The 16,992-nt window shown below is 43.1% G+C and overlaps 1 protein-coding gene across 9 annotated transcripts in view; it reads left to right on the plus strand.

Moving 5' to 3' along the window:
• Window positions 1-14,963, plus strand: part of DUSP22 (dual specificity phosphatase 22) — a 75,490-nt gene extending 60,527 nt beyond the window's left edge. For 5 of the 9 annotated variants that reach the window (XM_059179083.1, XM_059179090.1, XM_059179089.1 and 2 more), the window contains 2 exons: window positions 2,368-2,539; window positions 3,017-14,963. In XM_059179083.1, the coding sequence (XP_059035066.1) occupies window positions 2,368-2,539; window positions 3,017-3,199 (355 nt within the window). In that variant the 3' untranslated portion in view covers window positions 3,200-14,963. The remainder of the gene's footprint in view (window positions 1-2,367; window positions 2,540-3,016) is intronic. The other 4 variants (XM_059179085.1, XM_059179086.1, XM_059179087.1 and 1 more) reach the window with 4 other exon arrangements.
• The last annotated feature ends 2,029 nt before the right edge of the window (window positions 14,964-16,992 follow it).

A 16,992-nucleotide genomic window follows, 5' to 3' on the forward strand; every position in this document is an offset into this window, starting at 1 on the left:
CCAAGGACAATGCACACAAAGTTCTTAGCACTGTGCCTGGCATGTGGTAGGCTCTCAGTGAATGTTAGCTCTCATATTTTACTTTTTTTTTATTTTTATTTTTTAATTTTTTTTTAAAGATTTCATTTATTTATTTGAGAGAGAGAGATCACAAGTAAGCAGAGAGGCAGGCAGAGAGAGAGGGGGAAGCAGGCCCTCCGCTGAGCAGAGAGCCCGATGCGGGGCTTGATCCCAGGACCCTGAGATCATGACCTGAGCTGAAGGCAGTGCCTTAACCCACTGAGCCACCCAGGTGCCCCTATTTGTTTTATTTTTAAGTGAAATATAGTTGGCATTACTTTCAGGTGTACAATTTAATGAATTGAAAATATGCATTATGAAATATTCATTACTGCTAGTACTCATACACATCACGTAACTGTTATGTCAAAGGAACCAGGAGCCAATATTCTGGAGCCAGAACTCTGCTGTTTATCAAAGTGCAGGCTGAGCATGTTTCCTCTCTATATTGAGTCAGACTCCATATTGAATATTGCTCAGTCATTAAAAAAAAAGAGAGAGATCTTGCCATTTACAGCAACACAGCAACATGGCTAAACTGAGAGGTCTTATGCTAAGTGAAATACATCAGAGAAAGCAAATACCATGTGATTTCACTTATATGTGGAATCTAAAAAACAAAACACATAAAAAAAAATCAAAAGGCAGAACCAGACCTATAAGTACAGGGAACAGACTGATAGTTGCCAGAGGGGAAGGGGGAAGAGGATGGGCAAAATGGGTGAAGGGTAGTGGGAGATGTAGGCTTCCAGTTATGGAATGAACAAGTCATAGGAGTAAAGGAGTAGGGAATACAGTCAATGGTCTAACAGGGTTGGATGGCAGCTACAATTATGGTGAGCACGGCATAATGTAAACTTATAGAATCACTATGTTGTACACCTGAAAGTATGTAACATATGTCAATTATACTCAGATATTTTAAAAGACAATATTCTGTTGTGAAATAGATTTAAAAAAAAAAAAAAAAGCTTCACAGTCTTTTGAGTTTCCCCAGAAAAGTTGCTATTTTAGTGAAAGCTCTTTGGAAATGTAAAGTGATGTCTCCTGGGCTGGGTTGCTGCTGAAGTTGGTGACAGTTCTGTTATGACAGAAGAGATCCAATGCATGATATCCAGAGGAGCTGTTCATGAAAACTAATCTGTTCTAAGGGTCTGTAATCTGTATTAGGAAAGCAGGGAGATAATGTTTGCTGGTTTTATGCAGTTCTTAAGATTGTGTGATTTACTTTTTTTTTTTTTTTACTTTAAAAAAGAGTAGGACATGTAACAATTTGTAGATTTTATAATGTTCATCTACATTTGCTTTAAGGAATTTGAGGGGATACAGTTAGAGCCATATGAGGGGAGTTCTATAATGCTGTCCCTGGGCTTCTGTGGCTCCTGGTGATTAGAATCTCCAGGTTTGCCGCCAAAGAGGATGTATTTTTTAAAAGCTCTCTCAGTATTTCTGATATAAAAGCTTAAGGAAGAGACACTATGTAAGAATGGTTATATTATTATTATTATTATCATTATTTGAATATGTGTAGCCCTGATATTCTAGGAATTTGTACTTCATATGGTTATATAAATCTAAGATAGGCCTTTCTAAAAATGAGAATTTTGCTAAACTTCCCCATCTTAAACCGTTGCTAGAACACTCTAAATCTGACACAGCACAGCCTTCTGTGACCACCTTAATTTGCATATGCATTTAAAATTGGCCCCCTTACTCAGCCGGCTAGATATAATTAACCATTATTGACTCCCCACATCCCAGAGCACGTGGAATGTGCCCACTCTTGTGCTCTGCTCAGTTATTTAAAGAAGAATACAAACTGTTTTATAAGAGCTTCTGTATTTAATGGGCTTTCAGTTATAGATCTAGCCTTCATTTATCTAAGAAAACCAGACCTAAAAAAAAAAAAAAAGAAACCTTCTAAACTGCTGCAGGTTGTAAATAGATTTATTGCATAGATCCCAGACCCTTCAAGTTCCCTCAACGTGCATTAGTTAGTTATTTTTTCTGCCCAAGGAAATGGGGACTATCTGAAGAAGGGCTCAGGAGCATAGAGAATCATAAAACTGGTGCCAGAAGCGATAGTAGAAAAATCTGTAAAAAATTAAAAAAAAAAAAAAAGAGGCTAACACAGACACTGATGCCTATGTTTCTGAGTAATTTCATACTGGCTTGCTGTCCACTCATAGTCCGAGGCAGGAAGACTTTCTAAAATGAGAGCCACAGAATCCCCTGATCTTGATGAATCAAGAGATAGACTCATGGACTAAAACCCCTTGCCCCTGTGGGTTCTTTTGGCCCTTGCAGCCTGGCCGGCGTCTCCAGGAGTGTGACTCTGGTGATCGCATACATCATGACCGTCACCGACTTTGGCTGGGAGGATGCCCTGCACACTGTGCGTGCAGTGAGATCCTGTGCCAACCCCAACCTGGGCTTCCAGAGACAGCTCCAGGAGTTCGAGAAGCATGAAGTCCACCAGGTAACCATGCTCAGGGGACTTCGGTGATGTGAGCAGCATCCTCTGGAAAGATGCCTCAGTCTTTCTGCACACACCTAGGATCATGGAGGTTGGAGTTTGAAAGGCCCAGAGAGGACAAGAGTGCCCCACTGCACCCCAATTAAAGTCATCACTGGCCCCTTGTTCACCAGCTGCAGCTGTGGGATGTTGTCTTTTACCATCTTCAGACCCCATATTTAACGTCTGTTTATTTCTCTTTGGGCGAAGTGCCATTTTCTTGGTTTGGCTTGCTTTCGTGTCCGCAGACTAAAACCTAGAAGAAGCAGTTATTTCTCTGGCTTGACACTGGCTGGCCAACCACAGACCTATGATTGCCCAATACCCATTTATTCCTTGTTTACATGTGACAAAATCTGTACCATTAAGTAACAGGTATAATCTGTGTAGATGCAGGGGGGTGTGTGTGTGACATTTTGGTTATGTTTTCAACTTCTCCAGTATCGGCAATGGCTGAAGGAAGAATATGGAGAGAGCCCTTTGCGGGATGCAGAAGAAGCCAAAAACATTCTGGGTAAATATAAAGAGCAAGGGCGTGTGGAGTCCCAGCCTGGTACAAGGCGGTGGAGCAGCTTTCAGACCCTGCCTCCTTTGGGCTACAGCAACTATACGACGGAGACCTAGTAACTGAGTGACCTGGTGCCTACCTTTCCATCCCTTGTCTTCAGTGCATTTCTGCTGGGTGCCCTGGTGTGCTGGCTGCCCCCATGGAGGACAGGAAAGGGAGGGTGGCAAAGGTGGATCCAGGTTTCCTCTCCATGAATCCACCAGCCCTGCCCCAGGCCTCTTCATCCTGCCTACTCCTGCCCTGCCTGAGTTTGGAGAGTCTGCTTGACTGCCCCGCACCATCTCATGCATGCGCCTGTGTGCAGGCAATTGAGCGTGTGTGCCCATGCGGGTGGACATGTGAACTCCAAATGTTCATATTGCTGGAACAGTCACAGAATCCATGCTGCCAGGCTTGGTGTCACCACCTTTCCTTTTGTCCAAGACTCCACATGGAAATCATTTGAGGTTAGCATCTTAAAAGCTGTTCAGCCTAAACCAGCCTGTGGCTGGGAGCAGACCGAACCCAGAGTGGTCACGGTGAGGGCAGCAGGAGGCCAGACTCCCTCCTGAGGGTAGTTCCAGGGGCTCTGAAAGATGTGTGGGGCTGTGCTCTGAACATTGCCTCAATCTTAATGAAAGTGCTCTAGGCTGTGATTCCTACCACCTCAAGACCCTCATCTCGGCCCATATTGTCCCTGAGTTCTTGGTGTATGTTCTCAGTGGCATTGACTATATTTCAGTTCCATGGGAACCACACCACATCAGCCCAAGCTATATGCCCAGAGCTCTCTTCCATTCTCCTCTTGTCCAGCTTCACTTACTCTCAACCTCTTTGTTTTCTTGCTGTTGTAATTCTGCAAGGGTGTCTTTGCAACATCTGCATGCACCTTCAGGAATTGGAAAGAAAGAGCATTTATTAGGCACTATAGCAAGTTTGCATTTAAAAATACATTTTAAAATGCCTGCGTACTTATTAAGCACTTATTAAGCACCGTCATATATGCTGTGGATTTGATATTTGATCTCAGCTACCTCATTAAATGTTTTTTTTAAAAAGTATTTTTGTTAGTATAACCAGCTCATGGTTGGAAATGTTGCGTCATGATTGCTTTTGAATCCAAAGGGCAAAAGCATCAGTATCATGAGCTTTTTCAAATTTCTACTTGAGCTCCAGTAATGCTTTCTGGTGGGTAAAATTCTACATTCAGGCCAAGCCCAACATGGCTGGAGAGCGTCTGTAGTTTGCAGCATGGAGCAACAGGATCCTGGAATTCTGTGAGCAATTTTGTGGTCCAGTCTCAAATTGTTTAAGCACACAAAATTACAAGAATGAAAAAGTTTACTTGCCTTCTCCCTAAAAAGATGTTGCAGCCCACTTTCTCTGAATCCCACCAACAACAGAGCCTCTGACTAAGAAGAGCAGCTTTCCCCATGCATATAAAGCATATGTCACAGATGAGCTGCTTTGGGGACCAGGGAAATTCTACTCACCCACAAAGGCCCCAGATATATACAAGGAAAGTGAAGCATGGCCATGGAATTTTCTACCTACAGCTGAAACAATTTGTCTATTAAGTACTTTTTTATTTTCTTGAACCAAAAAGAAATGCAACTGTGGTCACAGAAAAAGTATTTAGGATATCAGCTGAAATGCTTAAATATGTGTGAACATCTAAATATATTCCTGTAGGTCTTGAAATGTTGTTTTCATTTTTGTTGCCAGTAATGTTCTTTCTCCACAGCTACTGCAGGAATTCTGAAGTACTGGGCCTTTCTCAGAAGACTGTAATGTACCTGAAGTTTCTGAAATAGTGCAAAGCCACAGAGTTTAGGCTGGTGCTGCCAAAAAGAAAAGCAACCTAGAGTTTATTTTTAAGTATCCAGAAGTGATGTGTAACTTGTTTTTCATTTTAAACTGAATATATGTGTAATGATATATGTTGAGAACTAAAGATACTCTTTCCAAGAGAAAATATTTTTTACCTTAAAGCCACTGCTACAGCAACTTCTTTAACCTTAACTTTGGGGTTTATAAAGCAATCTCAAGAGCCCTGCTGCACTGTTTTGGTAACTGTTTAGTAATCATGATTGCTTCTCATGATAATTGTGCTGTGTAAACTCTGCTTATGTGCTCTTAAATTCCCCAGCTTGGGAAATATTTCTTGGTGTGTGCTCTACCCATGGTTTGTGTTCTCCTTGGTGGACTTTACCAAAAGCTACACATTTTTGTTAACAAAGGGCAACCGAGCATTTAACTTCATGTGCAATGCACTTTTCCTTGGCTGAGGTGTGGATGTTATATGTGTTTCTGCCTGTGAGGGTTGTGAAGCAGGATCAGAATCTGCTCCTGTAGCAGTAATGCTGGTTTAATGGCAGAGGCCACAGTTTCCTACAGAAGGTAGTACAGAGAGCACTTAGGAAAAGTGAATTAATTTCATCATGAGAGAAAAATTGATCCTCAATGTGAACAGAAAAAAATCCAGAAATTGGACTCATATTTCTCTTGCCCACACATGAGCACTGAATATGTGGCACTAATGGAATTACTGCATTTGCCACAAGGCTGCGTAGCCCTGGTGCTCCATGAACACTGGCTGCACATTGTTGAATGAAGTTTACTCTGATTCCATATTTAGCTTTTAATTTGAAGAAACACAGACTGGCTTGAAGAGCGATTTAAGTCCATTTCCTAAATTGTCCTTGTCTAAATCCAGGGGAAGAAGAAGGAGATTTAACTTCTGACTCCAGGGATAATTTGGGCCTGAACTAAGGGCAGGTGGATACAGCAGCTAATATACATGGACCCTTTAACTGTAGGTGGCAGGCTTCACCTGTATTCTGTATTTGAATGCCTGGAAGCTCCTGAGAAGGGCACAGGAAAGGGGCTGGAATGGAGATGACCCTCTGAACTGGCAGCAGCCCCTGCCGGTGTGGGATGATATTCACTGATCAGTGTCAGTCATTAAAATGCTTATTCTGACTCAGTCCAGTAGGGTCACCCACCCCCTCACAGCCTGACATCCTTTCCTGTCCCCCTCTTCTTGCCATAGGACCAGATCTGGCACCAACAATAATCCTCTAATAATTGTCTGGTGTACTGTGGGTTACAAACTATCACTGCAAAGCTTTATAAGCTCACAGAGGGGATTATTTTATTTATTCACATCTCAAAGAGGCCAAAAAATACAACCAAAACTGAAAATGTTAGTTCTGCTTTGCTTGAATTTTGATCTTTTGATTAAGACTCAGTGGGTTAGGGGCACCTGGGTGGCTCAGTGGGTTAAAGCCTCTGCCTTCGGCTCAGGTCATGATCCCAGGGTCCTGGGATCGAGCCCCGCACCGGGCTCTCTGCTCGGCGGAGAGCCTGCTTCTTCCTCTCTCTCTCTCTGCCTGCCTCTCTGCCTACTTGTAATCTCTGCCTCTCAAATTAATAAATAAATAATCTTTAAAAAAAAAAAAAGAATAAGTGGGTTAAGTGAGAGGGAGGAGCTGAGCTGCCCCTGCACTTTGAACATAGAAGTTTATAAGGCTCTAATGAGGGTCAAGGGAGAACCAGCACCCCTGTAGCAAAGCACAATGGCTAGTGAAGCCAGAACCTCTCTTTGGTTGCTTCCAACCCCCCACACACCCCTTTCTCCCTGGGGAGTTTGATTGGGGCCCCATCAGTGGAGTTGGCAGTTAGGAAAATTAACAATTACAGAGTGGGTCATAAGGACTAGTATAGGTGCTCCTGGTGCTATGTGGCAGGGGAAGGGAAGAGAAAAACCATTCCAGTTTCAGGGTGAGGAAGGCAGTGTTCAGGGAAGGCATCTTGGAAAAAGTAATACCTAATTTGAGACTTCAAGCTTAAGAGCTAAAATTAGTTGGGCATAGTGGGAGGAAGGGGAGTCCAGGCAGAGACCCAGCATGTGTGTTAACATGGTGGCATAAGGGAGCACAGTGCACTGGGATGACCCTAAGACACTCTGTGTGACTAAAGCAAGAACCAAGGAGTGGGCACTGTTAGTAAGTGATACAGACAAAACTGTACACACAAGCAAGGGCCCTGTCAGCCAGGTTGATACCATTGCTTAGTATCTGTATATATATTAGTATTCAGTAACTGGTTTACTTCTTATACTAGCCCTTGGAGCTAATCAAGCTCAGAGGTCATGCCCTGCCAGCTTCCCACAGGGCTGATTTCTGAGCTTAGAGCCTCACAAGAAGCATGCATTCCATTATGCAGATGTAATGAGTAGAGGTGGGGGCTGGCTGAACTTGCTAGAGCAAGCAAGTACCATGGTTGGTTGGTGTGTAGGTGGAGAATGGAGGGTCCATATTGGAGGCCAGTCGGGACAGCTGTTATAGTCATCCAGGTGATGGAAGATGATGCCCTGAACAGGGTCATGGTGATCGAGATGAAGAGGGACCAAGAAGGCAAATAGAGGGGTGCCTGGGTGGTTCAGTGGGTTAAAGCCTCTGCCTTTGGCTTGGGTCATGATCCCAGGGTCCTGGGATCGAGCCCCGCATCAGGCTCTCTGCTCTGCGTGGAGCCTGCTTCCTCCTCTCTCTCTCTCTCTCTCTGCCTACTTGTGATTTCTCTCTGTCGAATAAATAAAATCTTTAAAAAAAAAGGCAAATGGATTTGGGCTTGAGGGAGTTTGGGAAGAGAGAAGCCAATGCGCTCAGTACTGGATTGAATGTGGGGGATTATGGGTTTTGTGGCCTTTACACTCTGGAATCTTGCTTCCAACACAATGGTCCTTTGTGTCAACATCCTCCTTTCCTTTGATGTCAGTGTGTGGGCTCTGAAATGTCAAGGTTAGATTTAAGGGGACTGCCAGACCTGGGGCCTCCAAGGACAATCATCCCAGCTTTGCAGATTAGGTCAAATTTATCCATGCACCCAGGACAGACTCCCAGGAACTAGATTCATAACAATGTGGAACTCAAATGTCCAATTTTATAATTTATTGTGAAAGATTAAAAAAAAAAGTAGCTTTATGAAAACCAATTTTATTCACTAGGCTCTCTCTCTTTCATTGTCAGGATTTTGGAGGAAGCCAAATTAATCATTAGGCATTGTCTTATGAGATGGACATGGAGCTAAGAGCCTTGGCAGGAGGTGGGGGATAATCCTGATCTGGTGTGCCCCATAATCAGATTGATATTCCCATAACATACTTAAGTGGTATTTCTACCAGGCTCCTGTTTTGCTCCCTGAGGTTACCTTTCCAGGGTCTAGTGGACCATCAAGTTTATGTACTCTCTCTGCCCAAGGTTATCTTGGACTTAAATCACGTTTTTAGAGCACCTTCATTTTTTAAAAAAATTTATTTTGTTTTTTTTTCAGTGTTCCAAGGAACAGTTCCAGTGCTCCTTGCAATACTAGAGCACCTTCATTAACCTTGGGTATCCTTATGTGTCTTCAATAGCATTTATGCTTTTCTGTGGGGATAGGTTCCCACTAGTGGCTTTTTTTCTTATTTATTGGGTGCCTATTCTTTCTAGTTTCTGCCTCAGCAGGGAACCTCACTTCCAACTTCTGGGTCTGTTTTGTATTCCTCTTGCATAGAGACAGCTTATAAAATCTGGTGATTTGTGTGTGTGTGTCTGCGTGTGTGTGCACATACACCTGTGTCTTATGTTTTTATTAGTTTTAGAGAAATCCTTAGCTTTCAGGGGAGTCATGTGTGCAACATCAAGGGTAACTTGAGCTCGGGTACCTTAAATGGCAGGTACTTGGGGCACCCAAGGAAATGTCAGAGCCCATATTGCACAACTAGAGCTAGTCACGAAGGGCTGCTCTGCACACCAGTATCTAGTCATAAAAATAGGGAACACACTAAAAATCAAAACCCTGTGATCCCACACTAGATGACTCCTCCCATCCTGACCCTAAGTTATTAATAATTTTATTAAGAATGTGCTTTCAACATGCTTACATTTATATATGTACTTAACAAGAAATCACCAAGACTTCAGAGGGAAGTTCTTCTTCCCTTTCCTTTTTATTGCCCAGAGAAAGAGAGAAACTGCAAAGAAGGAGGGGGGAAAAAAGCTGCATTTGACTTGTCACTGGAGGCTTGAGCATATCAATCATTCACTTCTTAGAATTTAGTAGGGTCTCCTGAGGCCTTGGGCTCATTGAGACTGTCATGGACTTGAATGCATGTAATGCACTGGCCACATTTCATCATGCAGATAGATCTTGACACTTTGCTCTTGTTTTCCTATCCCCACTCTAGATCTTGAGACCTGTCACTGCAGTAACAGGACATAATTAGTTCAGCCAGTACCAAAATTAGTAATCAAAATTAGTATCTATTTTGCAGCTAAGGCTTAACCACCTAATAAGCATCCGACTAAATGTTGCAAGTGCTGTGCCTGTGTCTCTTTCCATCAGGGGAAAGAACTGCCAGTCCGTATTTGAACATCTGCAAGTTTAGGTTTATTTTGGCTCTGGATATCTATGCAAACTGTTGATCAGGAATTAGTAATTTGCAGTTAATTTTCCTGAAGTTTCCAGTTCACTTATTAGAGTCTGGTGTCAAAAGATCTATTTTAGCAGGTGACTGAAATTACTAGGCAGTTCAACATTCTGAGTGTGATGTTGACTAGTTAGAGGTGGGGTTAGGAGATATATTGAATGGGATTGTACCTGAGCACATCCTTTATTCAAAGACCTACTTAAGAAAACTAGATAGGAGCCAGAGGTAAAAAAATAAAACTTTGATTTTTGTGGGGTTAACAATTTCTTCTAGAAATAATTTAGTTTATGCTGATCACACCATTTGTCTATTTGCCCAACTTGACCCAAGGAGGCCTCATTACAGTGGCCTTTCCGTTTAGCTTCTCAGTCTTCCAGGATACATATCAGTGACAAGCAAATATGTCATGAATGGAACATTGCCATCAACATGGTGTTGGTCCCTCTCTCCCCTTCAAGTCTGTTGATCGATTACCAAGTGCTTTGCCCTCAGCCTCTTGTGCCCTTCACCAGAAGTGGCCAAACCAGCACAAACAGGAACCATACTTTCTGGTGAGCAGGTTTGCCTTTTGTTTGTTGGCTATGGGTTTCCCCAAGGCATTGATATGGAGCCTTTTTGGAAAATAAAAATCAAAAACCCTCACATGTGCACTGAAGAAATGTCACCTTCTGCTTTGCAAAGGGTGTGCCCTTCAAGGCAAGAGACCCAAGTAGAACCGAGCTTCCTCAGAATGGGAGTCCCTAGAGAAGTTTGTCATGTGCCAGGGGTCAGATGTTTGGATTCTCCTTGGTTTGTGTTAAGCCACACTGATGTGGTGGCAGAGAGAAAGGCAGTAAGGTGTGAAAGGAGAAGACCATTTCTCAACTGTTTGCAGAAGCCTTCATGAATCTCCCAAAATCAGGTGCATCCCAGAGGTGTACTGAAGATGTGGGCTAAAGCCCATTTCATGCCTTGATAATTCACTATCCTACAGCAGACAGGCCTATTTTATGCTTTGCCAGAACCCCTTCCCATCATCTTCCACCTTCCAAGAGCAGAAAGGCACAGGTCCTGATAGAGTAGGTTGGAGGAGATGAGAGGCCAAGGTCTCTCTGGTGACCAGGCAGCCAACATAGTCACAGGCCAGACAGGCCTGACTAAGGTCCATTTTAATCCCCATTCTCTGGAATACCTTGGGGAAGTCCCAGAGGAGGCAATCCACTCATGTGGGGAACTTCTTCTAAGACTAGAGTAAAGAAGCTCTGTAGAAGAGATGAGCAGAGCTAGAGGACACCATGTGTCTTGGCACAGTGATATGCCCAGAGACAGCCTCATAGCCTTCCTGGGTAGCATTTTATGTGTCTAGAAAGGCCTTTCTAATTGTGAAGAGCTCCCATGTAGGTTACAAGACAATCAGCCTCTTGATGGTCAACAGTTATTCAGCACTTAATGTGGGAGAGAAGCTGGCATTGAGACTTTTTCTTGAAATCTCTTCTGACAACAATCTTATGGGATAGATTTTACTATGGGAGAAACTAAGTTCTAGAGAACTTGAGCATTACCCAGTCTCAGGGCCAGAAAGTGACCAAGTGAGGATTGTAATCCAAGGAATCTGGCTCAGGTGTCCCTAAATGTCACTACCCCTGGGAGGCTAAGCTAATAAAATGCTAACAGTCATGTGTACTCATGTTCAAGTTTTTTTCTGAAGGTGGGTTTATGTTAGATTAGAGGCCTAGTGGGAAGATTAAGGTGGAAGATAGGTAAGTATAGTTAAATAGGCACATGAGAAAGGCATTTCTTTTTTCTTTTCATCAAAGCCTGGCCATTGTGTGTACACTATTGCTGCCACACATATCTCTAAGTATTTCTAATTTAGCCTAGAGTAGCAGGCAGAGTACTGAGATACCCTAGGGCTCCAGGAGGCCCTTTGCAAGAACATAGAATGGCCCATGTGTGTACAGGAAAAGGAAAGAGAGTGCTGGTACTTTAAGCAGATGGTATTCTGTCCTTGATGTGCCATCATTATACAAATAGAGGAACCTCAGTGAAGTTTTTTCAAGAAGCTCAGGGATTTGCTGCCACCTAAGTCAAATAACTCACATGGAAACATTCATCAAGGACAGAGACGTGGAAAGCAACAGTAGATGTCAAAGCAACCAGAGACTGACAGGACCTCCTTCCAACCCCTGGGGCTGAGAAATGGAGTTACTAGAGTCAAGTAAAAAGTGAGCCATGCAGGGGTACCTGAGGAGGGCAGGTCTTTAAGAAGTAAGGGAGACTTGGAGGAAGCAGAGTAGAAGTTTCCCATCTATTATCCTCTTGTCCTATCTCCCTGTACCTAATGGGAAGCTGGCCAGCAGAGGATTTTGCATGCTATGTCCATGGGGGACAGAACAGTGTGATTACCGTACAATAGGCAGCCCTGGTGCTCAGCCGTGGGTAGGGCGGAGACACAGTGATAGGATGGAGGAAGTGCCACAAGCTTCCAAGAAGTATCTAAGTGTCAACAAGCTGATACTAAAAGTGGGTCTGAGTGGGGAGCCTGGGTTCTCCTACACACTTTGTCCTGAAGTATGCTATCTGGAGCTTGGCCTGTGACTCACTGCTTTCATCTTTAGAAAGCTTTTAGAAGCATCCATGTCTGCCAGTATGCCCCTGCTGATCTGTGCTTTCCTATGGCCTATCTGGAGAAATGACACCCTCAACATTAAGGCCATCAGCCATGACATTTGAGCCTCTGCTACAAATTGTGCCCATGTGAGAGGTCCCTACCCCGTCCTGAAGCCCATGAAGAGGAGGGAGGAGAGTTTGCAGTGCCTCAATCATGCCATATTGCCTGCGGCTCACTGGGAAAACTATGTCATGAGATGCTTACAGAGTTAGCACTATGTGCCATGAGGGAAAGGACAAATTAGGCAGGGCAGCCTTGCCTTCAGATTTTGAGCTGGAGAGAGTCTTGTGTATATTCACAAATATTCTGTGAACAAATGTGGAGCACAGAATCATGAATGCAGGCCATGGAAAGTGTCCTGCTGGGGATGGAAAACTTGGAAGAAGAGTGAAGGACATCCTGGGCAGAGGGTGACATGCAAGCAAAGGCACAAACAGGAGTGAACAGAGTGTACTTGGAGTCCAGGACCTGTCTTAGAGAAGATGACTATGAGGGAGGTGACGGTTGGAAAGTAAAATGGCTAATCTTGTCCTGAACTGTAAACTGTGGGCAGATATGGGTGGGCCTTGGATAGATTTGGGCCCATCAGAATGGGCTGGAAGCAGGAAGGTAGGGCAGTTAGGAGGGAAACAGGCTCATGTGGACCAGATGCCCCATGGGACCTCTCCAAAGATGAATCTACCAAGTGAGACAACATAGATAATGACCATCTTGAAGTAGTGACAGACAGTGCTGGTTTGCTTTCTCCAGAAGCAGAAACAAGAGTTAGGGTTACAAAAGATTATTGGTGACAGGAGGGCAGGAGGCTTATGGGCCAGTGGGGCTGTCAGGCTATAAGATAGTCCCACCTTCTCTCCACGAGAGGAGCCTAAGGGCAGGCATGACTGATTGCCCCAGAAGAATGGCCTGAGCTGCCAAGCAAGGGAGCCCTGAGAGGCCAGAGCTCAGCGACTCTTACCATGCTTGCAGGGAAAGACAGCCTGACACTCTCCAGGGACACCTGGTGCTAAAGTGCAGCCTTGTAGAGATACTTCTCCCCAGTGTCTCACACAGCAGGGCTACCCAGAATACACCCAAATTCCAGTGTTGGAGCCTCCAATGTCGCTTGGTCAATTGGGTGTCTCTGGCAACTAGAAGCCCTCTCCCCTTGTTTCCTCCCCATGCCTCCTCTCCCTTTCTCCCCTTGTCCTCCTCTCTGTCCTCCTGTCCCATTCTCACTCCTCTCTCATTCCTCTCTCCTCAGTTCTCAGATTAGAGCTGGGTGTCGAGGAAGCATGAAAGCAACACCAGGAGTTAAGGGATTCCAAATGTCCCTCCTCACAATGATTGCAGCCTCAGTAGCCACCAGAGATTTATTGAAAAAAACAAATTTTTTTAAAGGATTTATTTGTTTATTTGACAGACGGAGATCACAAGTAAGCAGAGAGCCAGGCAAAGAAAGAGGGGGAAGCAGGCTCCCTGCTGAGCAGAGCGCCCTATCTAGGGCTCAATCCCAGGACCCTGAGATCATGACCTGAGCTGAAGGCAGAGGCTTGAACCCACTGAGCCACCCAGGCACCCCTGAAAAAAACAAATTTTAATAACAAGTAACTAAAAGATAATCTGTCTTTTATTACCAGCTAGATCCAGCAGTCTTAAACCATTCCAGTGATAAAATATATCTACCCCCCCAAAAAAATTATTTTATTGGTCTAAGTTCTTTTTTGTAAAGATCTTATTTATTTATTTTAGAAAGAGAAAGAACAGAGGGAGGAGCAGAGGGAAAGGGACAAGCAGACTCTCCACTGACCACAGAGCCTGATTTGGGACTTGATCCTATGACCCCCGAGATCATGACCTGAGCCAAAACTGGGAGTCCAAGCCTTAACTGACTGAGCCACCCAGGTCCCCTGTTGATCTAAGTTCCAAGTCTAAACAATGTATGCATAAGCTTAAAATGTCCATGTTTTTATTAATCCTTTATTAACAGCATGTTCTGTATGGAAGTAAATGTGGAGAACTCCCAGTTAATGGGCGGGACTGGGATATAGGGAATCAGCTTGTCTATTATTTTGGGGGTTTTAAGTTTGTTTTTTCTTTTCCAATAAATTCAGAAATATCTGGAATCCAAACTGTGATAATTGCATTTCTGCACTTGCAGAGTAGATTTGACATACCCAAGGATGTTACATGCAGTCCCTTCAGTCTGGCATTCTGAGTGGCCACTTGGATTTTTGCTTGTCCTTACAATTTTTTGATTGCAGACATATTAGAAGACCACCAGAATTGGCCCCAAAGAAATACAGATGTGCTATTTATGGAATTTGATGTGAAATGTCTTCTTTTTTTGCATCTCTCCCAATCTTATCCTTTTGTTTAACACCTTTCTTAACTACTTGTATGTATGTTGCTCCACTGAAAGCAATTTTTCAAAATTAAAATAAAGCAAGTATTCTATGATCCATGAAGAGTGAAGATCAATTGACAAATCTAACATAAGGAGAAGTTCTGTTTTGACGAAGTCATCGATAAATTTGAGGAGGCTCAAAAACAAATTGTAATTACTCATTAATGTCACAGACCAACATCTAGGTATATATGTTTCCCCCATTTTTAAACATATATTATTGTAATTAAAAAGTATTCATACATGGCTTTTTCATTTTACTGTGATATTTCTGTTTTTATTTATTGACATGATAACCAATATAAAATTCAATAAAAGAACATTTTTACAGCATGCATAAAATGTCCCTTATTATTCTTTTTTCATTCCATGATCACTACTTATAACAGAGTATCGGGTGTCAAATGTACAAGTATGCTTCTAAGTTCACAAGGTCCTTCTTGAAAAACAATACACATTTTTATGTGCTTCACTTTTCTTCATTCTGTATCAGTCCTCTCTCCTTAAGCAATAATGGAGGCCCTGAAAACCTGTATGATTTCAAAAGAGCCTGTGTCAGTGGGTGCCCTGCTCCCTATTCTTTTTTTTTTCCATATTTATTTACTTATTTCTTTATTTTCAGCATAACAGTATTCATTATTTTTTCACCACACCCAGTGCTCCATGCAATCTGTGTCCTCTATAATACCCACCACCTGGTACCCCGACCTCCCACCCCCACCCCCCGCCACTTCAAACCCCTCAGATTGTTTTTCAGAGCCTGTTCCTTATTCTAATTTACTTTTAACACATTTCCTACCACCTAAGATTTGGCTAACTGTTTCCATTTTATTTTCCTTGTAGAGACAGCAGTGAAAAGATAATGAAAATTCTCCAGCTTTTCACATGTTTCTTTGATTTTTTCTGTGTTCTGTCTTCAAAGATAATTAAAGATTACTGTGGTTATTTTTGAGGACACTGGGTGAGAAAGCTGTCTTATTTTCCCTGTGCTATTCTCCTGTGGGTATTCCTTCCATTAAGAGGCTCATTATAAGAAATTCTACATTTCACAAGAGGTTAATGGAGGCTAAAGTTTCCCCTTTTCTCTTTGTCAAAGAATGCCCATTTATGTGTCTTTAAATTGCCACTTCCCTTAATATGTTTCATAGAGTCAGATATAAAATAATTCCATGTACATATAATTTATTAAGATTACTTCTTCTATTGCAAAAATCACAGTACACATCTTTTAAAAAAGATTTATTTGAGAGACAATGAGCACATCCCTCCCTGGGGGAGGGATGAGTCAGTTGGAGAAGCTAGCACCCCGCCAAGCAGGGAGCCTGAGATGGGGCTCTATCCCAGGACCCTGAGATCATGACCTGAGCTAAAGGCAGACACTTAACCGCCAGAGCCACCTAGGCACCTCACCCCCATGTTTGCTGATGGGACCTAATTTAAATATTTGTGAAGTTTTGATGACCCCGAGTCATAAAATTTGTCCTTCCCCTGTGCTGAAAATCATTAAGTCCATTTCTCTAACATAAAGTATAGGCCTGTGCCAATGGACCTTCAGCTTCTTGAAGACAGGGCCTGGTGCATAGTAGGTGCTCATATTCTGTTCTACCATGAACTCTTGTTCAAATCACTGATCCTGTAGTTTTCTCTGCTCCTCCCAACCTTGCCTGTTGTCAGAGCCTTTTGTAGCCTTGCTTTATTTAGGTGGTTACTACACTCCTTGGGCCAGCAAGCATGGCTTCAGCCCCTGATCCCCTGACTCTGCTGCAGCCAAGAGTCTCCTGACTCCCCTCTCTGCCCTCCAGCTCCAGAACTCCAGGGCACCAAAATCTGTGCTTTCACTCCTGCAACTTTTCTCCTGTTTCCTTGCCAATGTGCCTCCTTGGAGCCACATGCTTGCTATCTCTTATGTTCTGGACCAGCAGTCTGTGAATAAAAAGCCCCTCTGTTCACTGAGTCCTTCCTGCTCACCAACCCAATTTTTAAGAAATGTACTTGGGACCTTCTTTGCCTCTTTGAGAATTGCAGAAATACCAGCACTCTGTGGAATGGACAGGACCTGGTTTAACACCTGGAGCTTCAGAATTTTCCCTACATGTTGACATCATTTGTTTCTGAGCCTTTCTTTAAAAAAAATAATAATAATAAATTCAAATGTTTGAGAATTCAGTCTTAGTCTCTTAAAATTTCTTATTATCAAGGCCTTCGCACCCAGCCTCCTAATCTATTGCTATTTTGCATTTTAAACAAATAGGCTAGCATATTCATTTCCTTTTTTGTGTGTTTAAGTCAATCAATACAAATTTTTGACAGCCCCACGGTGCGTGCAGCAATGGGTCAGACTCCTGCCCAGCTGAGCCTACAT

The sequence above is a fragment of the Mustela lutreola genome, chromosome 6 (genome assembly GCF_030435805.1).
Source record: "Mustela lutreola isolate mMusLut2 chromosome 6, mMusLut2.pri, whole genome shotgun sequence".
Lineage (NCBI taxonomy): Eukaryota > Metazoa > Chordata > Mammalia > Carnivora > Mustelidae > Mustela > Mustela lutreola.